We start from the raw sequence: 25,255 nt of genomic DNA, 5'->3' as shown, positions 1-25,255 counted from the left end.
TGTATTACTCTATCATTTAATAAACATTGTATTTGTATTTTTTTTCTATGCCTGCACAATAAGTTATCACAAACTGAGTGGCTTAAAACAACACGCGATTATTATGTCATAGTTTTTGTGGATCCAGACCAGGCATAGCTAGGCCCCTTGCTCCAGGGTCTCACCAGGCTGCAGTCCAGGTGTCAGCCAGGGCTGCCATTTCATCAGAGGCTCAGCTGGGGAAAGAGCTGTTTCTATCTGCTTGAGGTTGTCGAGATGAGGTCTTCATTTTCTTACTGGCTACCAGGGGTTTCGCTCTCAGTTCCTAGAGGCTGCCTTCTCCATATGTCCTCTCACAGTGTGACAGCTTTTTTCTTTCATAGCCAGTGATGGAGAGTCTCTTTCTCTCTCTGGCCAAGATGGAGTCTTATATAATGCAATGTAATCATGAACCTCTTTTGCTAAATTCTAGTGGTTAGAATCAAGTCCCAGGTCCTGTTCACACTTGAGAGGAGGAGACTATACAGGTCATGAACATGGGGGCTGCCCAACACCTCTCTGCCACAATATTCTACAGGGAAGTTAATACAGAAGACTCTCAGATATACAGTTGACCTCAGCTATACGTGTTCATTTTGAAAATAAGTTCATAACAATTTGGAATCATCTGGGCTTATATCAGGCACATTCTGTGTCTCCAATCTCTGTGATTCTACATATCCTTGCATTTAAATAATAGATTAGAAATTAAAATATTAACACAATGATCATAAAGATGAAGAAACTATTCTGTTATTCTACATATTCTGGAATTTTTGTATTTAAAATTTAAAGCAGTGAATCATCATGTGAACTGTGAGGTGTAATATTTTTATTTAGTTAAGTGCAAATTTTCATTCAATGGGAAATATTTATGCATTTAAGTAATAACTTTTAAAGTTGAAATTTGTTCATTTTTCAACTGTTAATTTTAAAATGAAGAATAAAATTATGATTCTTACAAGAATATTATTGAAAATAATTTTCTGGTAGAGACAGTGTAAAAAAATTATCCACTCCAGGTGTCAAATAGTTCCACCACTATTTCCAACATTATAAAGTGAGTTCCAACAGGGCAGAAAGTTTACTTTATTCACTGTTGTACCTTCTCTAGCATTTTACAACTGTACCTGGCCCATAGTGGATGCTCAACGAATGTGCTGAATGAATGCATCCTCTCAGTCTTACCTCACCACAGTCCCGTCTTCTAGCTCAAGCCCTGGTTTAGTAGGACTGGGTAGGGTGCCGGATTCAGGTGCTGGGAGAGGCCTTTAATTCGAATTCTTGACCTTGAGTCCCAGGACCTCATGAAACATTAAAGAAAATGGCTAGCATAAAATTTTAATTGGTTAATGTAAACACAGTTTTGTTAATCTAATTGAGGCTCTCCACAAATTCTTCTGCCAGGAGGGAGGATGAGTAGTGGGAGTGGCCCTGGTTCACATCTTTCTTGCCTCAGGACTTCTGCATTTGATGTCCCTAGATGCTAGGAATGTTTGTCCACCAGCCCATCTCAACCTTCAGGGTTCACTGTCAAAACCACCTTCTCATGGAGTCCCTGGAAGTTCAAGTAGTCTCCTTTCTTATTTTCTATCCCAGCCCCCAATACATTTTCCTCACAGCACTGCTAGGTGTGTTTAATAAAAATGCATTTATCTTAATTATTCTATTGGCCATCTTCTACTCCTATGACTGCCCCACTCCATTCCCCTTTGGAACTCAGTTCATACATCCCTGTTCCAGGAAGCCCAGTCTGGCCCTGAAGTTGGGTCTGGTGTCTCCTCAGGGCTTCCCTCCTAATTACTCTGCCTGTGCTTCCCCAGCACAGCCCTGGCACCTATTCGTGTCTGGTGAGGTATTTGTCTTCATTTTTGGATTGGGAACTGTGGAGGCAGGGCCTGTGGCTATTGTTCATTTATGGATCTGTCACCTCCTCCAAGAAGCCAACCGGGTCTTCTCTCAGGCTGAATGGGAACTTGTTCTGGGGTCCCAGTATGCCCTGGTCTTCCACCACCGCAGCCCCTGACACTCAGCTTCAGCCTTTGCTTGTCCTGTCACACCCCTAATCACTGCTCTGTGCTTCTGTCATCACTACTCCGAGCTGTTCCTGTCTGGTGATGCAGGGACCGGTGTGGTTTGGTGGCCTCTGCGTTTCCAGCAAAGTACCAGTGGAAGCTCAGTGAACGTTTAATTTAGGAAGAAATAAATCCCTCACCTTCAAAGGAAGGCTGAAGCGACGCGGGCAAAACCCACAGGTTTCCTGAAGAACTTGCCTGCGCCCTTTCCTCCTACCCCGAGGCCCAATCCATGAGTGAAGGTACTCGGACGTCATCAACAAGCCCAAGGGCAAGGGCAGAAGAAGCCCTGGAGCTCAGCTGGCGCGCACTTCCTCCCATGATAAGTCCTACCTGGGGCGGAGCCCAAGTCAGTCCTGGCCCTTTCTCTCCGATCAAGGGCAGGCCCAGGTGCGTTCGGTAAACAGGACGGCGGGTCAGGTGCCTGTTCCGGGCGCCTGCGCTCTGCGCGCCCCGCCTCGCCAGGTGCGCCCCGCCCCCTCCTAGGCCGGCTACCTTCAGCAGTTGCGCGGAGGCAGCCGCCATTGACCCTGCGCCCACCGAGCTTTTAAGGGTGTGGCGGGTTCTGAGCAGTGGGAGAGAGGCTCAGCGTCGCTGGGAGCTAGGGGGCGAGGAAGGGACGGAAGCATCGTGGGCGTAGGAGGCAGTCTCCGCACACCGACGGTCCGAGAAAGCGGCTTCCCGCAGACTCGGGCGTGACCGCCAGCCCAGCACGGCGCCGACCCTCTGGGAGCGCCCGCACCCGAACACCAGGCGCTCCAGTGCGCGTGCGCGGCGAGGGTCTTCCCGCACCTGATCGCGAGACACCAGCGGCCGGCTGCTCGAGGCCTTGCCCGGGCGGCCGGGTGGATCCCGTCATGGCCCTGCTGTGTGGGCCCAGGCGGTGCGGCGCGCTCCTCGCTCTGCTGGCCTCGCTGCTCCTTTTCGGTGCTGAGGCGGCCGACGGAGAACGTGGCGTCCACGGTGAGGGCCCGGGCGGGTTTCCTGGGAGGCAAGGAAGGCCGGAGGGCCGGAGGCGGGGCGTTAGGGGAAAGGTGTGGTGGGGGGGAGGTGGGGGTCCAAGGGGCCCTGGACGAGGTAGGAGGGGAGAAGCGGCTGGAGAGGGAAGCGGGGGCGATTCGACGGAATCAGCTCTGAGAGGCTGGTCCTCGAGAAGAGGTTTGGGAGCCTTTGGGAGTGAGGACGGGCGAAGGAGCCAGGGTTGGCAAAGTTTCCTGCGGCTGAGGGAGGAGACTAGGTCTGTTGACCAAGGAGGAGTGGCAGCGGCCCTTCCTGTGGCAGGAAGGGAAGGGGGTGAGAGGCCCAACAGACGACCAGCCTCTTCCTGGCAGCGGAATGCTCCATGGCGCAGGAAGGCCCTGGGAGGCCAGGCCTGAAGGGTGGTGGTTCGATTAGGTGACCTGGTGGCAGTTTTAGCCTCAGGGAAGGCGCCCCCACTTGCACCTCTCTGGATATTAGACAACAAACGGCGCTCTGAGAAGCCCTTCTGGATCACTTGCAGTAGAGCACCCCCAAGAAGAAAGGCGTTTCTCAGTGATAATCTAGAAGAAGAGCAAAATTGTTGGAGGGCAGTGGTGGGGGCCTCCTAGTAGAAGAAGAGTGTTGGCTTTGAGAAGCTTCGGTTGAATTCGTTGGGCTTGTTCATAGAGGTTGGTGAAGGATAGGCCTGGTTTAAACCTCTTACACTATGTGAAAATACAACCCGAAAGGTCTTTTTGAGTAAGTGTTACAACCTTAACTGCTTCAGACAAGCACAGTGGCCTTTGAAAAGAATTCTCTCTTGAAAGAATTCATTGATTGAGCAAAACTTACTGCGCCCCTATGTGTCAGGGTCTGCGTTGGCACCCGTGCTAACAGTTGTAACTCTACAAGCCAGGTCCCTGTACTTTAGGGAGCTTATATTCTAGTTGGAGAGACGTAAACGTTTAAATGAAGGGCCCTCACCACAGTATTAAATTATTAAGTAAATAAACAGGGTGAACTACATCCACAGTGATGTAAGATGATGGGAGCCACTTGAGCTCAGGTGGTCAGGGGAGGTCTCTGAGGAGTGTGACATTTGAGCTCTAACATGAACAATGAGGTGGCGGCAGCCACATAAAAATCCTTGGGGATGAGTGTTCAATTAGAGGTAACCAAGTGACAAAGGCCTTGAATCTAGAACAAGCTTGGTGGTATTCAAGGAAAAGACAGCCTCTGCAGGTGGGGGAAGAATTGGAGAAGTAGGGAGGAGCCCGCATTTTGGGTGGACAGAAAGAAAGGATGTTTGTGCACCAAGTCATGACCTGTAAATGACTTCTGGAGCTGGGTAATCTCTGTGCCTAAGGCTGACAGGCAAAACTGAGTTAACAGGGCTGTTACGGGTCAGTGAAGGAATGCTCAGTTCTAGAGGACCAGGAATCAGGAATGCAGGGTGAACTTGCAGTCTGAACTAGAAGTTGTGGGCCCTTCTGGACTCATTTAGGAAGTAATTATGTTAGGATGTACCTGCCCTTTACCTCTCCTGATAAAATTACCTGATAAAATTTTACTTTATCAAAATTGAGTTTGGGGCTAACATCTATTACTTACTCTTAAGGTCATACTGTGTTACTTAATCCTTGAAATAACCTGGTGCTGTGGTGAAGTTAACACCTCTTGCCTAAGGTCATTTGATAGTAATTGACAAAACCAGGTCTGGCTGCAAGGCCTTTCCCAGTGTTCTTCCCAGCTGCTGTAGCTGGCTGGACCTACTGGCCTTTCAGAAGTACCCCCGTCTGGCTGGGTGAACTAATGCCCTCTCACTTATCCGAAGTTCTGTTTGTTCGAAAGCTTTTGATAGCTTAATTTAAGTCAGATGATAGTTCTGATTTTTTTTTTCCTTCTCTTCTGATTGCTTTGATTTTTCTCAGGAAGCAAGGTCATTCTGAGGTGTTTCCCCAGCCATGCACAGCTGCACAGTGCCACCAGATGAGTACGGTGAGGGGGAAGTAGGTAGTGAATATGTGTAAGGGAGTGATTATAACAGTCGCTCAAGGAATTTAGTCTATGTGAAGACATGAGGGGGCTGAATAGAGGAAAACACCCTGAATAGGGCTGACAGATTGTTGGAGCTGAGGCTTTGGAGGGAATGAACTAGAAAGGATACAATGGGCAGCGAGTAAAAAATGCAGGAAACTGAGATTCTGAAGAGGTTGCAGGTATTGAGACAAGGTGTAGGTGTGACCATGGGAGGAAGGGGCAGGAGGGAAGATAGGATCACTGGAGGAGAGGTGGTCTGGGAACCAGGAGGCCAGGATGGTTGGAGAATTACCTACCTGGACATAGAAATCAACTAGGATAATGGTAGGAGCAGTGGGAGTTGCATGAGCCCTGAGCTAAAATCAGAAATGAGGAAAGTGATCTGGGTCAGCAGGTGACACAGAAGGTGGGGTGCAATCTACTCTGACAATGAGATTCATAGCTGGGGGGTTTTGAGAGAAGAGGAGAATTGTGTAGAAGCAGTACCAGGAGCAAGGAGACCTACATACTTGGAAGGGCACAAGAGAAGGCATATGTCCTCATTGGAGGAAGAAAGGACAAGCATGTTCAGAGATGAGATTGAGGAAATGAGAAATTTAGCTTAAAATAGATTATAAATAAGTCTGGAGAGGCTCCAGGAGTTTGGTGAAGGGAGAGAGAACAAAACAGGCTGTGTGGGGATGAGGGGGAATTTAGGAATCTGGGGCTGCTGTGGTGACAATCAGTGTGGTCTCAGTGAGACTCAACAGTGCTAGTGATTCCCTGGGTGGTGGAGGGCCGATAGGAAAGGGTGTGGGCTGTAGTGGGTACTTGGAGGCTTGGCAAAGAGTGGCCTGGCTCCAGACCTCTGCAGGTGGCATGGGGAAAGCTGATAATGCTCAGGGTGTTTCTAGCTTTCAGGGAGAGTGCGCATCTTTTATGGCCTCAAACGGGCTTTATGTGACTTGCAAAGTTTCTAGAATTGAGAATTTTTTAATGGAAAATTTTCTTTTTGGCTTTGCCTGGAAAATACAAAGATCTGGCAGCACCAGGTCAGTGTTCCCACATAGCACCATGGACTGGTTCCCAGGCTTCTGAAAGAACAGTATTTATTCCCTTGGCCTGCCCTCTGTATCTCTTAAGCATTTGAGTTGTGACCCATCACCTTAAGAGTATGCCCTATTTAGTAAACGGAGGTAAATAAAACATAACAACTCCCTATAAATTGTATAGTGCAGTGAGTGTGTGATGGCTGCTAGAGAGGAAACCTGTAGGTGGCCACAAATGTACATGGCTTTTTGTCTGAGGTGGTAAGTCCTGGTATTTGGAGTACCCCAAAATATGTAATTTTGATCAATACAAGGGCAGGTAATGTATTTCTTTTCAGAATAGAACCTCGAAAATTCCTTCAGGGAGTTTTAAGTGTGTAGTTCTGCCGCCAATAACTTTATGCCTGGCCTTGGGCATTAGGACTTGTGTTATGGTTACTTGGCTCATAGTGCTGTTGATTGTTCCAGGAATTTCCACTGGAGGTAAGTTCAACAGCATTCCTTTGAGAGTCTCCACTGCACTTTCTAGTGATCTTGAGTTTCCATCAACCTATTTGGATTAATTACAGTTTCTTCAGAACTGACTAAAAAGGGAACTTTCCAGAAAATCTCCAAAAAGTATGTTATTAGTCATCAGTCCTTTGTCTACTCCCGATGGATACTTGTAATCTCAGTGGTCAAAGATATGAAGTGAGATACGAGCTAAAGTGCAGCTGGTGTTGGTGATCATCTGGGGGATCTCCACAGTATTCTAGTCTTTTCTGAATCTTATAGTACTCCTGTCCTTCACAGAAGAGGCACATGTTTTGTTTGCATGCAGGATAGTTTGGTTCCAGGACAGTTTGAAATATTTTACACTGATTTATTCACGTATTTATTGAGCACCTACCAAGTGCTAGGCAGTATTAGGCCCTGGAAACAGCACTGAATAAAACAGATGATCCCTCCAGTCCATGGCAGTTAGACTTTACTGAGAGGAAGAAGATACAATGAATATATATCTGGTGATGAGTACTATGAAGAAAGGTAACGTTAAGGTTTGGTGTGCATAGTACTGAAAATGTGGCTGTCAAGGCCCAAATGGTGATGGTCCCTGAAGAGCATTGAGGCTTTGCTTTTAGATCCACTGACGACAGAAAGGACCTTTTCCACCAGAAACATTCCTTGCCCTGGTCAGCATTTGAGAGCTCAGCCTTCAGTAGAGAAAGCAAACTTCCCTTTCACCCAATCCACTGTTTTTCATTTTACCCATCTCCAAAATCATTCGCAACACTCAGGCTTATCTTAAGGTAGTTGGTCAGGTAGCCAAGCCTCTTTGCCATGCCCTGAGGTAGACGGGAGGCCAAATGAGGGATGAAGTAGCCTGTGAAGGGGTAGAGATCACTGAAGGGGTCGCATCGAGATGACTTAATTAACCCAAGAGGCCTTGGTGGCCCCCTAGTCACATGACTAATGGAGACTTCACAGATGACGCAGAAGCATTAGCTTAACGGATTATGAGTGTCTTGTGCGAATCCTGATCCCAAACATCATTCATTTCACATGTTTCTGACAAGATCTTTTTGAATACTCCCTGTGGAAGAATACTGGAACGAGGATGCTGAGGCCTAGGAACTTTGGAGTTGGGTAACTTTGAAATTTATTTGAAGTACATTTTTCATTATCAGAAAGCCATTTTAGAAGTGAGGGCAGGGATCTAGCTGTTGTTTTACACACAAATGTTTGAGATGGGTCTCACCAGCAAGGTCCTGAGTCCATGGCTCCAGAAGCCCTTTAATCTGAAGTCCCTGAGTTCATATGTGGTACTTTGTCACTATGCATCCCAGGGTCTATCATTTACAGTCTTCCATATGCTCTTAATAGGGTAAGAAAATATTAAGTATTATAATCTATGGCCTTTCAAAGGGCCACTCTACAAAAGTAGATATGTAGTGTATTTGTGGTATTGAAATTTAATGGGCTGATTACGGAAAACATGTATGAAAAAACTCCTTGGGGGTTGATAATCAACAACAAAAAAGTTGAGAAACTGTTCTAGGCAGATGGTTCATTAGCGTTCATCAGTTTCTGAAAATGGTCTGTGATTCAAAAAGGTTAAGAACCCCAGATGTGAAGGTCCATGAAAAACATTGAAACTTTATTTTCCTCCAAGTTATTCAGATGGGCTACTCTGATTCTAGTTGTGAATTTACATAAGCATAGAATTTATAGTCCTGTTTGAGGGGTGAATATGAGGTAGGAGTGGTTTACATTGTTATGAAATGTAAATGTTTATATCTAAATATTTTATATCTAAAATGCCAAGATTTTATATCTAAAACACTAAGATTTTATGAGTCTTATAATTTAAGTTGATTTGTCATTGTAAATGTTTTTTCTTCGTAAATATGTAGGGGTTATTTTAAGGTTTCTGAATTACTTATCCTAATGACAGCTTCCAGGCATCTGAACCTAGAGGAGACAGGTAGTTAGTAGTTTTCTGTACTGGAAACAGAAGCACTCAAGTATGCAGAACCTATCCAGCTAACCAAAATAGGTGGATTTTTAGATCACTATGAAATAAGGCTGGTTATAAAATAAACATCAACTTTGGAATTTGGCACAGTACAATTAAAATAGCTATAAGTACCTTCCTGGTATTCAGTACCTCTTTACCCGCACCAAACTTTTTAAGATTCTCAATTCCTTGGTGAAAAGGTACCGAAGTCCAAATCAGTAACCAAGGCATAATCGATCTTCTTTTTCCCTCGCCTCTGAACTCTTAATCTCATGATAATGTAGTGTTGCAGGACTTCGATCTGTGTGATAGTTCGCTATTGTCTTATTCTAGGTGAAGAGAAAGAATTGTATTGCTTCAGGCCTGACAAACGGTGCCTAGAGGAAAAACAGAAGGGACGGGTTTGGTCAACCATGAGTGAGGTTGTACTTTTGGTGTTCTGTATCTCCTGTATCCTGTCGGTCTTCACATTCAGTTGGACTTCCTTGTGGAATGTGTCATCCTATTTTCATTCCCATTGTCCCTGTATTAGTCTGGTCTTCATAGAAATACAGCATCTACTATTTATTCAAAGCTTTGGGCCCAATGTTTTAAGCACTTATAAACTAAAGGAATTTAAAAACTCCTTTAATCTTCACAACACTCCTATGATATCAGTCTGTGTGTCAAAGAAATCACTCCCAGTTGAGTTGTTTTAAGAAATGCATCTGTGCAAGCCTGAAGAATTTATCTCAATGGGGCCTATGGAGGGAAAGCTGACTGTGTCTCCCCACTTTATTACAGTGAATTCAGGTTGCAGTGAGCGAATGCCCTTGCCCAGATAAAGCCACTGTCAAGATAGCCTTGAGATTAATAAATAGTGCATTCCAAAGTAGGAAACATAAGTCTAGAAGTCATAAAAGGGGACTTTTTGCTCACAAACTTGCCAAAAAACACTTTCATACTAACTAGATCCAGAACAGGTATAACTCACACACAGGACTTCACTTCAGCTTGGGCTGTCACAGTGTCCTCAAGACCTCTTGCTGACATTCTCAGCTTTTACCCTAATGCAAAGAAAACTTTACTGTTTACTACAGAATATTTCTGACACCAGATGTGTGTGTTTTTCCACATCAAGCAGTTACCTAATTCTCATCAGACACCAACTGGGTGTTTCTGTCAAGTTAACTCAATTCTGACACTAACTGCTGGAGTTAGCAGAGACCCCACAGATTAAGAGCTCAGTCCCACAAGACTGTCCTCCTCCTCAAGACGCCAGTTGAAAATCCCGTCTTGTCACCTATACTGCCGTCCAACCTGCTATAAATCAAGGGTTCCCATGACCTCTGTTGGGTTCAGTAATTTGCTAGATCAGCTCACAGAACTCAGGGAGACACATGTATCAGTTTATTATCCAGGATACAGGTATGCAGCCAGATGAAGAGAGAGCGACGCCTGTAAGGCTCCTCAGCACTGGAGCTTGTGTGATCATGGAGTTAGGGGTGAACTACCCTCCTGGCATGTGATGTGTTCCTTAACCTGGAAGCTCTCCTAGACTCCTTCGGTTAGGGTTTTTCATGCATGCTTCCTCATGTAAGCATGAAAGAGTATTCGCTTAATCTCCCACTCCCAGGGAGATTAGGAAAACTGCCCCCAGGAAACACAGTAGGTTAGGAAGAGGCGGCCAGAGATCTTGTATGCCAAGATCCTTCACCAGAGCAAGCATCTGTCCTACACACTTTTGCCAAGTGACTCTTGATTGCATTACTCCCCTATACCAGAGCCTTTGGTTATTTCCTTTGTACCTTGTGTGGCTTACAAGCCTTCAGATTTAGGGTGTGATTGTAATATTTTACCTTGTGTTTTTTTTTTCCCCCCTATTGGAGCAAATCTTGTGGATCTGACTTAAATGTGAAGCCCTGGAGGACAAGGACCATATCCAGTCAGTGCCTTCTATATAGGATGGCTACTCTGTCCAGTTTATCTTGGAGGGGCCCAGTTTATGCCACCACATGTCCCAGGGTAACTAGTAAGAATACCCCCTTTCGATCTGAAAAGTGTCTGATCTGGAGGATGAATTACATGGTCGCCCTATTTACCGAACACTTGTTGCTTAGTGCTGCTCACAACCCTAGGAAATGTAGTGCATTCAGCGTTACTTACCATGTAGTTTTAAATTTCTTAACTGAAAATTTTAAGCAGACAAAAGGAACTATAATCCACTATCTGGTAAGACTCTTGACCCTTAAAAAAATTAAAAGAAATGCATTTATAAGATTAGAGTATTAAAGCTCTTCTAAGAAAAGTCCCTTTCCTTGAAGGTAGATTCATACATGTGTCTAAATTAAAATTTAGAAAAGGAATCATCATAAACCATTCTATGCTTTTTTCTCCTTAGTCATAGACATTTTTTTATCCTGGCACATACGTATTTGCCTTTTTTTAACAGCTCTGAGTATTCCATTATGTGGATTTCTCACAAGTTATTTAACCAGGACAGGCAAGATGAGTCTTGGTGATAAATTTTCAACTGTTGCAGGTCTGCAAACATGGGGCTCATTGTGGACATGGCAGTAGTTGCTCCTGTTTGAAACTCTTGAATTAAATGACAATTCATTGCTTTTCTTTGCTTTTTGATACTGAGAAGTAAACTGTTCTATTTTTTTGTGTGTAAATTAACGATTTTCAAATGTCTGAGGATTATTGTAGCAAACAATTTCCCTTTGGCCATTATCCTTAGAATTCTAAGTGGTTTTAACAGAAAGAGTAGGGCTGTTTTTAGTGATAGAAAGGTGTGCTTCAGCATTTTTGGCAAGGGATAAACCTGAGGAAAGCATGGTTAGTGTTGTAAGAAATGTGAACCATAGGAGTCTGATAGCTTCTGACTACACATACAAGACTTGCTGAGTTTTGCAGTGATAGGGGTGGAAAATCTGATGAGGCTATTTTTTTATAAACATTCTAAAGGGATTGGCAAAATGTAGCTCAAAATGTAGCATGAAAGCAGATGTAGACAATTAAAAATTTATTTATGGACACTTAAATTCTATTTCATATAATTTTTACATGTCTTGAAATATTCTCTTAATTTTTTTTCAATCAATAAATGTGAAACCATACTGTGCTTGCAGACCATATGCAGGCTGCTTTCATGCTATGACAGAATTGAGTAGTTTGAACAGCCTGTGTGACCCGCAAAGCCTAAAATAAAGGCAGAACTTGCCTTGCGTGTTTTGGACTTGCACGAGTTTCCGTTGTCACAGTTTATCAACTGTGAGTACTTGGATCAAGTACAAGTTCAGACACAAACCACTGTGTAAGTGGCATGTACACAAGGTGTCTTGGTCACTGCATGTCGTTGCACTGTTGCCTCCTTGTTTTGCTGTGAGGAACCTGTGGGATAGTTTACCAGAATGGTTGTCGGTAGGGGGAACTGGCTAAAAAGGCAGAAGTGTGCCAAAGAGAAAAAGTAGTGTTGCTGGAAGTGAGACTCCAATCCAGTGTAAATGGAGTGAGTGATGAAAGAACCAGCTAACTGCGGGAATGCTGACTTCACCTCCATTTGAGGACTGGGTATGCAGCCTGAGGCCCACTTATCCACAGGGTGATGAAAAGAATGGTGTCCTGGTGGAAGTAATGCAGGAACAGACCTCCACAGAGAGTAAAGGAACTCTGAGAGCACTTCAGTGACATTGAAAGGGCAAAGGATTAAATGTTGGAAGCTGATCTAGACCTAGAAAGATGTATGATAGTTCACTGAAGCACACTGAAAAGATTATTCATATTATTCTAAGTTCTGTGGCTAAAGATGCATCCCAAGCACTCTTCATTCAGACTGTTGGTTTTGTCTTTTTTTAACAAAGAATTTAAACATCAATTCTCAAGGTTACAATGTTTTAACTTGAGAGTGTACCAGACAATTTGTTTACTGTTTTTTCATTTTATATATTTATAACCCACAGTTTTTATGTTTTGATACAAAATATTAAACGTCATGGAACAGGCATAATTTTTCCTGTTGCTTTTCATGATTCCACACTATTGTGCAAAGCACTGCCCGCATTTATTGTTTGGCCCACAATAAAACAAGGTCACTGACCTGTGCTCTAGAAAACCAGATGGTTGGGAGGAGGAGGACCACCAGTTCATGATGGTTGCAGGCTTGTGAGGTGACAGGGGCTTTCTCATTAGGCATACAGTGGGATGAGAAGGCAGTTGTTCCTCAACTTATAGTGCTCATGGGAGTAAAGAGGGTATCAAGGACTAGAATCCTAGGAAAGTTGACTTTGCTTGTTTTAAAAGTAAACAACTCTGAAAAAGTATAAAAACATGAACAAAAGAACATCAAATTCAAGGTGATCATTAATTCGTGGGAGAGCAGGTGGGATTGAAGTGCAATAGAAAGGGTTTCAGCTCTGTCAGTAATGCTTAGTCCTTTACAATGTTGGAATTTGATAAAGCTGAGAAGTAAAGTGGATGGTGAAGTAGATGAAGGGGATTAAGAGTTGTAAACTTCCAGTTACAAAATAAGTTATGGGGATGAAAGGTACAGCATGGGGAATATAGTCAATAATATTGCATTAATTCAGTGTGGTGATGTGAGTTGAGTATTTTGTAATGTATGCAAGTGTCAAATCAACGTGTTGTATACCTGAAACAATACTATGTCAGCTATACTAATTTTTTTAAAAAGCTGAAAAGTAGATGCACACAAATGTTACAGTATTTTCTATACTTTCTAGAATACCTGAAATATTTTGTTAGAGGAGATGAAATAGGCACAGCTGCAATCGTGCGATTTTGGAGAATGATTAGATATCATCATCTTAAGTCTGTAATGTTAAACAGATTGGAGTGCCTGAGAGCCTAAAATTTCTGGGGTGTCTTTGTTACGGGGGAAAGCAGATCATTCCAGCCTGCTTGCTTGCACAGTGGCATCGGCTTGTTTTGGTTAAAGTTCTAGTGACTTCTGAACTAGAGAAACCTGTTTTTCTTGACAAAGACCAGTCTGTTTGGCAATTTTGTAATAGGTAATGTTCAGAATGCCTGCCAGGGTTTTGTAATTTAGTTTCCTATTTCAATAATGTGTGGTTTTAACCATTTCTGATGCATCTCCATGAGGTTACTGTTTATAAAAAGCAGGAATTCCATTTTTATATATTCCAAAGCAAGTTCTCTCCAGATTTGGTGCCCTTTAGCCTTTCTCTGTTCTTCCTGTATATTTTGAAAATTTCTAGAATGTATGTAATTTTGCACTGGCATTTGTGAGCATACATATAATACTTGATATATTCAACATACTTTTCATAGTTGTTTTCCAACACTATTCTAAGGCCAGTATATCATTTTGTCATCTCAATAACAACAACAGAACTCATTAAAGAATAACTTACTGACAACTAGTGACTCTATAGCATCTTACTATGCTGATGGACAGTGACTGTAATGGGGTATGTGGTGGGGATTTGATAATAGGGGGAATGTAGTAACCACAAAACGTGAGCATAAGATTGTATATCAATGATACCTTAATAAAAAAAAAAGAATAACTTCCTGATAATTTGTCCAACCATGTCTGCTCCTCAGCTTGGCCAGGTCACGTGACATAGTTCTGTCTGTGACCCTGTCATTGAGTATGACTGTAAACAGAGATCCAGCAGAGGAACTGGCCTTGGTGAATCCTCAGAAAAAGTCCGAGGAATGTTTGGGCTTTTAGGCCACTTGGTTTCTTTTTTTTCCCACTACCTATTGCCGTTAGTGGCTTTTTCTGTGCACTGGCTGTAATCGACCAGTATAAATTCAGATCCAGCTCTGCCACTGGCTTAGCTTAGCCACCCAAAAAGCCTTGTTGCCCTCATTTGTAAAGGGGTGTTACTACCTGAATCACAGTTGTATTGTGACCATTAGAAATAGCGCACATGATGTGCCTGTCATAATGCTTACTAAATGGGGTGTAAAGAAACAAGTAACTCTGAATTTTGGTTCATTTTGATTTTAATCTGGATCTACCAAAATACAGAACTACTTTTTTTTCTGAAGAAAGTTAAGTAATGGAAGCCATCTTACATACTTAAGTATTTCTGGCTTTTTGTCCAAGCTTTTTGGAGACCATGAAAGAGAAAATGCTTTGATGTTATTTGGGGAGGAGGTGAAGAATAATACATGGCTTGTGTTTCCTAACGGAACACTGTCTCCTTTGAACAAGCAAACAGAAAACAAAATCCTTTTTCATGAGGTCACTTCCTTAAGCCTAAAGAGTAGAAATACACATCATAGAGGCTTAAAAGCAATTTAATAAGTAAAAGCATGTGACAAAATTAGACTTTTCTCTATACTTACAGTATACTCTATACTTACTATCTTTATACAGTAAGGGTATGGTTAAATTTTGTCTTAGTTTAACTTAGTTCACCCAGTTAAGCTACTAGAGCCATTTCACTTCATTCAAATTTGTGTAAAAAATGTTATCTTTTTTCTCTTTTTATTATGGATATTTTCAAATGTAGTGAAAAAGTTTTATCAGCCCCCATGGACCATCACTCAGTTTCAGCAATTGTCAGCATCTGTCTGTCCAGAAATACTGTGTTTTTGGTTCAAACTTTTTCTTAATAAAGAGATGTTTTTAAATTCCCTTGGGACAAAAGTGAAGTCCCTCCACCCCATCCCTTTCTTCCCCACCCAAGAAACCTGAAAATAAGGATACTTTCTGAAACTTAAACTATGAAATCGATTTCTAGTCATTGAGAGCATATGGGAGCAGCTGTCTGAAACAGAACAGAACAGACTCCCAAGCCCACAAAATCCATAAGAAGGGACCATGACACGTACAGGAGACAGTGTTGCAGCCAAGAAGAAACATGGCGGCAGTCAGGAAAGGAAAGGTTCCTACAGGCAGCCCTTGACTGAGTGCATCTTGAGCTCCCTGCTGTGAGCCTCTGGTTTGCAGGTAGCTCCCAATGGAGAGGATGTTTTCAGGAATCCTGCATAAGCTTCCCTTATTTGACTCCCGGTGGCGTCCATTTCAGCTTGCTTTCTGAGGTGGTATGCTGGATAATGTACACGTCCAGCCTGCTTGACAGTTACTTTCTCTGTGTCCTCTCACACGCTTTGTTAGCAGGGGTCGGCATCCCTGCATCTCATCAGCGCTGGGGCGCAGAGAATACGTGTCTGAGCCTGCAGAGATGAGGGCCAGCTCCCAGGCGGTGTTGACTTTACCAAGCTGGCTGTCATCCATCTCTAGATAGGCTTTTTTTCTTGGTCTCTTTACACATCCCTCAGCTTCTACACCTGCACAGAGTGTGTATCTGGCACCCCAGCTTGTGAAAGCCACTGAATTCTCCCCATACTGTTGCTACCCTGTTGCCTTCTCTGCTGTGGTGTCTGTGGTGCCCGGCTGCCTTGAGCTTTCATTCAGCCCTCTAAGGTTTTAGTTTTAATTGAGATGTAATTTACACACTGTGCAGTTTACCCATTTAAAGTGGAGGATTCCTCCCTTGGGATTTTTGTCAAAAAGGTTGTACCAGAAATGGATCAGGAAGCGAGGACACGTGTTCTCCAGGCCTCTTAGCTTGGTGGGGCGTTGGTAGGCTGCCCCCTCAAGCAGTTGGGTGTTCTCTGCTTCGTGTTGCTCTCGGTGTGCAGTTCTACGTGGGTCCTGTGTGGTTCTTCTCCATCCTGTCTTGGTGATAGCAGTGCTGCCTCTGGCATTTGACAGCCACGTGGGTCAGGCAGAATCACACATCAGAACTCTTCTGCCATGTTCTCTCCCTTGGCTTTGTTGATTCTGTATGTTTTGTGACCTGTGGCACATTGTCAAAAACACCGCTCTAGGTGCACTCTCAACTGGTTCTGGTCTGATGTGCCCACAAAGGGCACTCCTGTTTAAAAACAAAAACCTGCTTTATTAAAGTATTTAACATGCCATAAAAATCACTCGTTTTAAGTATATAATCCAGTGGGTTTTGGTACATTTATGGAGTTGTACAACTATCCCCACAATCTAATTTTAGAACGTTTCCATCATCCCCAAAAGATCCTTATGCCCATTTGCAGTCACTCCCCACCCCTAGCACCAGGCAAACATTAATCTCCTTCCTGTCTCTATTGATTTGCCTTTTCTGGACACACTGTAGAATTCCATTCATAGGAACTGTCTAGATAAGGTACTTTTTAACTGGTGATTTAATGGATGGTTGGTTGCTTTCAGCTCAACAGAATTGCTTACATCAGAATATGCCTTCTCTGCTGTATTAGTTACCTGTGATTTATTGGTATGTGTGGGAGTGTGTGTATGTGTGTTTTGCACAGCACCAACCTTTTTTGTCTGCAGATTGATGTTTTGTGGAACACTTGGTTTCATGCCCATCATTGTGACATATTTTGAAAGACACAAGCACAGATCCTGCCCTCTGTGCTGTTGAACGTTACCCCCTAGTTGTTGAAGTAAACCTAACAAACATGAGAACAACTAGAAAGGAGTAAATGACAACTTGCAACCAAGTGTTGGGCCTAGAATGCTTTTATTTGAGATGTTTATCGTGTACCCTGTGCCAGGCCCCACCAGATGGAATGCCTTATGCCAGCGGGCAGAGGCCAGTGGAGGCAAGGGTGTGGGGGGAGGTGCCGTGGTGGTACAGGGCAGACACTGAATCACATGGTCAGGTTTCTCCCTTCCCAACTTACTTTCAGTCCTCTGATTCCTGCAGGAGAATGTCTCATTTGGGTGTAGGTGGTATTTCCATCATTTGTTAATCTCTCCCTTTTATTTAAGAGAGCACACATTTCTAAGCCTTCTGCAAGCAAATGTATCTGACTGGAATTTTATGACTTTTGTGTCCTTGTGCTTCCGTGAGGCCAGATTTGGGGACACCTTGAAACCCAGGCCCATCTTTGTGTGCTCAGATGGAAGCCATTACCAGTGCTGAAGCAGAGGAGTGACCTGAGTTGCCTTTGGAGCTGGGAGTTGGCAATAGGGGGAAATAGAGTTAGGTGTCTGCTTTCTGAGTCTCTTGTCATGTGTGTGTGCAGAGGTCTGCCTGGGCAGGGAGCAGATGGGAGGCTAAGAAGAAAAGTCCTTCCTGACCTCATATTGCCAGCTCCAGTCTTTGAGTGCTAAGTTCCCCTTGGGCTGGTGTGCTGGGCACATATCCAGAAGGATCCTGAAGTCTGGATTTTTTGGCATTGAAAGTCATATTTCTCTATGGGATGTGTGTGTCTTTGATGGTAGAGGCAGGGACAAAATCAACATGCCTATGAAATATATTTCAGTTGGGTGGGTTGGTATCTTTGTTGTTAGATAATGTGACTCTTTACTGTGCAAGAAAGGAATCACTTAAGAAGGCCTGGTGGCAACTTTAGTAACAACTCACAGAGGACCCGTGCTGGAACTTAAAGCTCTGGTTCTTCTGGGGGCTCTGGACCACTGGGCCTCCTCCTGCAGGTCTGTGCATATTCGTTCTCTTCCGCCAGGATTGCCCTGCCAAGCTCACTGATCTCTGCTCTGTGTTTCAGACTTTTGCCGAGTTTCAAAGATAGTGGGACGATGTCGGGCCTCCATGCCTAGGTGGTGGTACAATGTCACTGACAGATCCTGCCAGCAGTTTGTGTATGGAGGCTGTGAAGGGAATGACAATAATTACATGACCAAGAAGGAGTGTCTTGAGAAATGTGCAGGTGTCACAGGTAAGACAGTGGTAGCTGGGGAATTTTGTTATTTCAAGACAGTTTATTACTTGGGTTGTGGGTTTTTGCCTTTGGTTAGTTCTTCATGGCTGAACCAGGGGATGTTTTAAAAAGCAGAAGAAATAGTCAAAGGGTTGCCCGCCCAGTGGTTTCACAGCTGTGTCCTCCCACCCTTTCCCAGAAAGGGGAGAGCAGATGCAGGCTGGAGCCGGGGGTTGGGATGACTGGGTCTTGTTCCCAACTTCCTTTCTCCAACTGCTGTGTGCAAGCCCCACCCCGACCTGGTATAGGAGGAAGTGGCCTTCCACTTCTCAAGCAGAGTCTTTCAGGTCTGCTGAGACAGGCTGCTCCCCGTTCTCTGTGGGCCTGTGGCTTATTTTTACCTCTGGGACAAATGACTGGAGCTCACCCAGCCAGCCAAGTAATGAGTCATGCTAAACAGAACATACTTCCTGGAATCCATCCTCCCACCCTCACCTGCGAGGGATTCTGTACAGTCAACATAATGTTGACTCTCAGAGCCTCACAGCTTAAATAAAAACCTAAAACCCCACAGTAGTGTGCTCTGGCTCTGAATTGAGCCATGAGGGACTTCTTGAGAGCTGACGTCCCTGGGCCTGGTCCCAACCAAGTGTTCTAGAGACCCAAGGGCTGACCAGCCAAACTGTCTGTGAAAGATTTTCATTGGCCGTCTCCCTAGCACTGTTACATGATATCTTGCATCCTTTCTTGACAGCCTGGCATTGACATGAGGACTGTAGGTTATGACTCTGTTGGAGTGCGCTGGTTCCCTCAGTGCTCACTGCACACCCCCGGCCTGCGAGCCTGTGCCCAGAGACAGACCCTGCGTCCTCGTGGAATTTTTATGTCTCCTCACTCACTGGCTGTAGTCACTTTGGCTTTGAGCTCTACATTCAGAAACTAGATAAGCTTGCTAAAGTTGTGTGTAAAGAGGGGGAAACAGCAGTGGCCTTGGCGGTGGCCTGAGGTTTAAGGTGCGGTGCCCGTGCACACAGCCAGGCAGTGACCAAGCTCCTCAGGAGCATTTTCAGTTTGTGTGTGCCTGGTGCCTAGCAGGCACTCAGCAAGTGTTTGGAGAGCTGAGGTGCCTGGGTATTGTTTTTGGATCATAGAGGCAAGTCCGTCACCTTTGGGGGGCAACTAGCAACCTTATTGATGGTGACTAAAGAAAAAGCCATTTCTTAACATTTTTCTGTGGTCATCTGATCTCATATGGGGGATAATTAAGGGGAGATACTTTTTTACTACCTTTCTTTCCTGTCCCAGTCAGGAGGTGACTGTATCAAACTTACCTGCCTGGTCTGGTTACTCCATCGTGAGAACCCAGGCAGTGGACAGTGGACGTTCACATGGGATGTCGCCCCAAGGGGCCATGGGTTGAGTTTTGCTGGGGGAAGGTAGAGAGCTGTCTCCCTAGAGGGGGTCCAGAGTGTGGCTCCAACTGCATGTCTCGAGGGGTTCGCTCATGAGTCTGAGAGCTGGCATTGCCAGAGCAACTAGTTACTGGAGTCTTGCCAGCATATTCTCTCTCAGGCAGACGGGCTGTTTGGGAAGCCAAATGAGAATGAGAATGCCAGCCAATAGATCTATAGTGAGAAGCAGAACCATCCAGGGACAGACACGTGGGGTCCTATGCCGCCTGTACCTTTAGTCTGTGTAGGCAAGCCTCTCAGCCAAATCCCCGGGAGATGCTTGGAGGAGAGGAGGAGGTTTGTGGTGTGAATTCAGTGGCATCGGGTTAGGATAGCCCTGTGCCTTTCCACATGGTCTGCTGGATTGCAAGTTCTGCTGTCCTTCCTGAACCCTGCCGGTGCTCCCTTTACATGCTTCCTTAACCAGTTAGCCTCTCACCTCATGCCCTTAGCTTTGGAGAGATAAAGTATACATAACATAAGACTGACCATTTGAGCTATATTTTTCACTGTATAGTTCAGTGGCGTAAAGTACATTCATGCTGCTGTGCACCCCTTAACTTCTTAATTTATAAGGTGGGTTAATACAGTTAAACGGGTTATTTGATCCTGGAAACTATTCTGTCCTTTTATAAAAGTCACTTCACATAGCGAGTTGATTCCCAATGAGTTAATGTTAAAGTTGAACCCACAAGGCCTGTCTTGGTTCCTTATTTCCAAGTTCTGGCAGGCTTGTGGTCCAGCATGTGTGCTGAAGGGTCACATAAAGGAGAAATGGGAGTTGGCTGGGAAAGGCTTACGGGCCCGTGGCTGCTCAGGGTCACAGTTGGTTTTCTTGCACTGGGCAGTCTTCAGGTGTACTTTCTCACCATGTTGTTTATTTGTCCCCTTGTAGAGAACACCTTTGGTGACCTGGACACGAGCAGGAATGGAGCAGATTCCTCTGTCCCAAGTGGTAGGTTTTTTAAAGGACCCAGGATGCAAAGAGGGCCATTTGGGTGGGGAACTGTGAAAGGACATCTGTAATTCGGGAGTTGTACAAGGGTTTCCACCTTCTGGTTCTGTTTTCTTAAAATTGGCAAATGGGGGCTGTGCCTGGGCTGCCAGCTTCTGGCTCTTTGTCGGCATCCTTACACAGGAGTCCACTTACTCTGTACAGTGGACAAGAGGGCTGAGGAATTCTACACTGCGTCTGGGCTGGCCTCAGCTTCCTCCTGGGCAATGGGGGATTATTGTGGTAGCTGCATGTGGCTCAGGCCCTTCTCTCTGGGCTGGCCTCAAGCCCCCTGGCATGGCCTGCCATGCTGTCTTCACTGCCCACCCCATCTCTCCTGGCCTGTTCTCTCCTTTGCTGTCTGTTGTCCTTGGTGCCTCCCGCCCTGTGCTGAACCCTCTCTCTTCTGCCACCCCCACCTCCATCTCCGCTGCAGTTCTTGATCTTGAGGTTTGTGTTAGCTTGCTTTGTAGTGCTGACAGCAGCTGCCCCATTCTTCATTTTTGCTCTAAGGACTCTGGATCAGGAGCCTGGGGTGAGTGGTCCAGATGCACCAGCAAGTCCAGCCCAACTTTCCCTAAGACCAGTCCCCAGGCATTGGGCTTTGCTGGGCCAGACCTGCCTTGGAGGGAGGGAATGTGCCCCCGCTCCATTTGAGGACAGTTGGCCTGTGGCCATGCACTAGTTGCAGTCTTAGCTCTGGTCCTCTGCATCTGACATTGGTGCTCACATGAGAGTGAGCTTTTGAGTTCAGAGGTCGGCTGACTTGCAGAATGCCTAGAGTTAGATTAGAGTCACTTCCAGTTTTTCTAGGCCAGGAGTCCAGTGCTCTTCATGGCCATAGCTTTGCCTGGGTTCACTCTTTATTCCTGAGCTGGCCTCTCCAAGGTCATGCAGAACCGTGGGGTGCTGGCATGATAATTGGTTTCCATCCTGTTTCAGAAGAAAATTTCCCTAGGAGGTTTCTTCACTGTGTCAGAGAGTGAAGAAGACCATCTCTATCATCACCCCAGAAAATGTGGCTAGGGTTATAGTTTCCACAGTAACCTGGGAGGTGATGGAGCAAAGCTACTTGTGGAGTGGGCTCCACACCCTTTCTTCTAGGTGCCAGTATATCCACACACCCTCAGTGGGCCCTGTTAGACTCAGCCCCTGCTAGGCCCCGTGTCCTGTGTCCATCCCAGCTTCCCTGACTCAGGTGTTTGTGTTTTAGTTCCCAGAAGGCAGAATTCTGATGACTTCTCCATCAATATTTTCAACTATGAAGGTATGAATTTAAAAAAAATATGTATGGGCAAAATGTGTTTTCTTACTGTTTAGTTGAGAATTGACACACACTTGAGGATTTCCACTAAGGAAACTGTAGAGCAGGCTTCCTGACCTTTCCCAGGTGATAGAACTTGTGAGGCTACCCTAGGGTGGCAGGAATCCTGATGCCCCAGGGCAGGCGGATGGTGAGCTTTGCTGTGGGGAGGCGGTGTGGTGTGTGGGCTCTTCCCCTCACCAGCTGTGTGGCCCTAGGCAGAGAGGGTACTGTGTATAGCTCTGCCTCAGAGCCCCCAAGTGTGAAACGAGGGGCCCTGGACAGATCTCTTAGACACCCAGTTAAACCTAGTAAAGTGCCTAGAACAGCACATGGCATAGAGTAACCTACATATTGACACAGTCTGGCTGTAAAGAGAAGGATATCTGAAAACGTGGAGTAGTGTATAGAGTGGGCCAGACTGGCCACATTTGTAAATTACAGTTTCTTCAGCAGAGAGCGATTTCTCCTTGGGCTGGCAGCTGTGTGACTGCTCAGAAACATTCTAGCTATTTCACTCCTGCTGGGCTCTGCTAATTTCTACCCCTTGGGCTGTCTCGCTCCCAGAATACTGTACTGCCAAGGCAGTCACTGGGCCTTGCCGCGCATCCTTCCAACGCTGGTACTTTGATGCTGAGAAGAATTCTTGTGATAACTTCATCTACGGGGGGTGCCGGGGCAATAAAAACAGCTACCTCTCCAAGGAGGAGTGCATGCACCACTGCTTTGGTAAGTCTGCCTGACTCCTAAGTCCAGGAAACCATGGTGGGCAGATGAGCCTTCCCAAGAAGACACCAGACCAAGGGCCTTGGAAATGCTGTCCTTGGGACTCTAGTGGAGGAAGGCTGGGCTTTGGCCCCTGCTGTTGAGCAGACATGTCCAAGGTCCCCTCCAGGAAGGCCCAGGGCTGAAGAGAGTCCTCAGTTGGTGGCAGCTCTGGCAAGAGGAGACTGGGCTGCCCTCAAGGTTGTGTTTTCTTCCAGGCAAGCAGTTGTATCCTGTCCTGCCCCACGGTACTAAAGGTAATGGCCTCTGGCTCTCCCCCACCTGTCTTCCTTGACTAAGCTCAGCTGGGGTTGTGCAGGCTCATGTCGTCTTGGACACATCATCCTTCACTGTAAACATAATTTTGGTAGAAAGTCATGCTTCTGCACGAGAATGGCCAGGCAGCTTGGAATGTGTGGTGGACGTTTGTCCTAGTGCACAGTGCACATAAATGGGGGTTGGGAGTGAGTCAGACTCCACCCTGGCAGCCCCTGGGGTGACTGGAGACAAGTCTCACTGTGAGGTGTGTGGGGATCTTCTGTGCACAGGCCTGAAACCGACTGCAGGTTTGGAGGGAACTTGGCTGCTGTGGAGTGTACAGAGTTGGTTATGGGTGACGGAGAGTAAGTTGGAGAGCCCTTGCTGTGTGCAGGCAGAGCAAGGCAGAGGCCACTGCTGCTGTCCCCAAGTGGTCCAGTCTGACACACCGGCTGGACTTCCTCTCGCTTTTGTTTTTTATTCTAAGCCTGAGTCACGGATGGTGGTGTTTGCACAAAGGGCCTGCCACACTGGTTTGGCCTCTTTCCACCTGTTGCCTCCTAAGGAGCCCAGACCTGGCCTGTGTGCCTGCTCTGTTTTAGAAGAGGAGCAAAGCTAGAACCTAATTTGCCAAGCATGGGGCAGAAAGGAGTCCAGGTCTAGAGGGTTGGAGATGGAGAATTGCACCTGTCTGATTCTGTAGCCAAGGAAGGAGAGGGAGCCAGGTAGCTGCCATAGGAGGCCACATTTCTTGGGTGGAGCCCCACCTATATTAAAAAGAAAAAAAAAAACAACTGGCCAGTGGGACTGCAGTGGAATTAACTAGTGTTAAAGTTTCCTGGGCAATTAGGAGCGCGAGGGTCCCCTCCCAGACCTGCTCCAGGTACACCCTTACCCCACCCTTAAACATGATTTCACAGGCAGCCACCCCCACCATCTGCAGGGCTACGTCTTTTTCTGTGACTAGTTGAGGGGCGAGGTGTGTGCTTTTTGTGTCTTGATGTGCATCTTTTAACTTGGGACTCCTATAGGTTGCCCTTGGGAAAAAGTAGGGAAGTAACAGGGTTGACATGGGAATTTTTTCCTCTTCAAAAAAAAGGGAAGATAAGTAGCCACTCCTTTTGTGTGCACATATCATGGCACCTCCTTTGTCAGGAATCTGCTTAGGATGGTGGGGACATATCCTAAAGACTTCCTGGTGGGTGGCGTCAGTTCTTCAGGCCCTTCCCACTTGGGATGGGGGGGGGCATCTGGCAAGGGTCCTCGTCCTCACCCTCGGCCTACATGGATGGCCTGTGTCCCTCATGAAGCCTGGGTGGCTGTTGCCCTCCCATCCAGCCTGTTTTGAGGCCTCTCTCTCATCCACAGTGGTGGTCCTGGTGGGGCTGTTCGCGATGATCCTGATCCTCTTGCTGGGAGCATCCGTGGTCTGCCTGATGAGGACAGCACGGAGGAACCAGGAGCGTGCCCTCTGCACCATCTGGAGCTCTGGGGACGACAAGGAGCACCTGGTGAAGAACACATACGTCCTGTGAATGCCCGGTGGTCATCGGGCCGCGCCCTTCAGGACTCCCGCTATTGAAGAGGACCTGGAAGGGAGGGGAGACAAGTGTAGAATGTGTGTGTGCTTTTTAAAATAGTGATTGTTTTGTGTTTGTACGACAAGTGTAGAATGTGTGTATGCTTTTTAAAATAGTGATTGTTTTGTGTTTGTACGATCATTAGGGCTTTTGGTGTGCATGTTGCTCAAGAAGGTAAGAGGGCTACTTCCTGGTCTCCCCAGGGTGGGTCTGCTTTGGAAATCCTCTTGGAGAAGGGCTCTGTGTCCATTTCAAGTGGTCTGGGATCAGATGAGAGCCAGGTCCTCTTCAGTTTCTTTACTCCAGGTATAATTTTCTTTGCTTATATTGAATCCTATTCCCTCCTTTCCCATCACAAAAGTGATCTTCTAATAGTTCCCTATGTTTGTTTGATTTGTGGTTTTTTTTTTTTTTAATTAGGTAGAAACAAGTTTTTTATTAGGATTCTGAAAGGAGAGTAAAATGTACAAGGTTAATAAAAAGGGCCTTCCCTTTTAAAATAAATTTCAAATGCTTGCTTTCTCTATGGAACCACTAAATTTAACTCTTTGAAAATTATCACAAGACACTACATGAGGTGTCCCATTCTAGAAATGGACTCCTTAAAAATAATTTCATATCTTTTTGAATGAAATTCATAT

At 45.5% G+C, this 25,255-nt stretch overlaps 1 protein-coding gene across 3 annotated transcripts; it reads left to right on the top strand.

Moving 5' to 3' along the window:
* Positions 1 to 2,574: 2,574 nt before the first annotated feature.
* Positions 2,575 to 25,118, top strand: SPINT2 (serine peptidase inhibitor, Kunitz type 2). 3 transcript variants are annotated; one of them, XM_017650834.3, is made up of 7 exons: positions 2,576 to 3,056; positions 18,111 to 18,281; positions 20,610 to 20,669; positions 21,922 to 21,975; positions 22,579 to 22,740; positions 22,995 to 23,033; positions 24,403 to 25,118. In XM_017650834.3, exons 1-7 carry the CDS (start codon positions 2,951 to 2,953, stop codon positions 24,567 to 24,569), a joined length of 759 nt encoding a protein of 252 aa, XP_017506323.2. In that variant the 5' UTR covers positions 2,576 to 2,950; the 3' UTR covers positions 24,570 to 25,118. The 3 variants fall into 3 exon arrangements, with proteins under 3 accessions (XP_036877450.1, XP_036877449.1, XP_017506323.2); XM_037021555.2 differs by lacking the exon at positions 18,111 to 18,281 and having other exon boundaries at positions 2,575 to 3,056; XM_037021554.2 differs by lacking the exon at positions 22,995 to 23,033 and having other exon boundaries at positions 2,575 to 3,056.
* The last annotated feature ends 137 nt before the right edge of the window (positions 25,119 to 25,255 follow it).

This window comes from Manis javanica, chromosome 17 (genome assembly GCF_040802235.1).
Source record: "Manis javanica isolate MJ-LG chromosome 17, MJ_LKY, whole genome shotgun sequence".
NCBI lineage: Eukaryota > Metazoa > Chordata > Mammalia > Pholidota > Manidae > Manis > Manis javanica.
This window is presented reverse-complemented; position numbering and strand designations above follow the sequence as displayed.

Excerpts from the sequence above, each read along its gene's own strand:
- SPINT2 (XM_017650834.3), top strand. The coding sequence starts at position 2,951 with ATGGCCCTGCTGTGTGGGCCCAGGCGGTGCGGCGCGCTCCTCGCTCTG. Across the intron at positions 3,057-18,110 it reads CGGAGAACGTGGCGTCCACG|ACTTTTGCCGAGTTTCAAAG; the intron begins GTGAGGGCCCGG and ends TCTGTGTTTCAG. Across the intron at positions 20,670-21,921 it reads AGATTCCTCTGTCCCAAGTG|TTCCCAGAAGGCAGAATTCT; the intron begins GTAGGTTTTTTA and ends TTTGTGTTTTAG.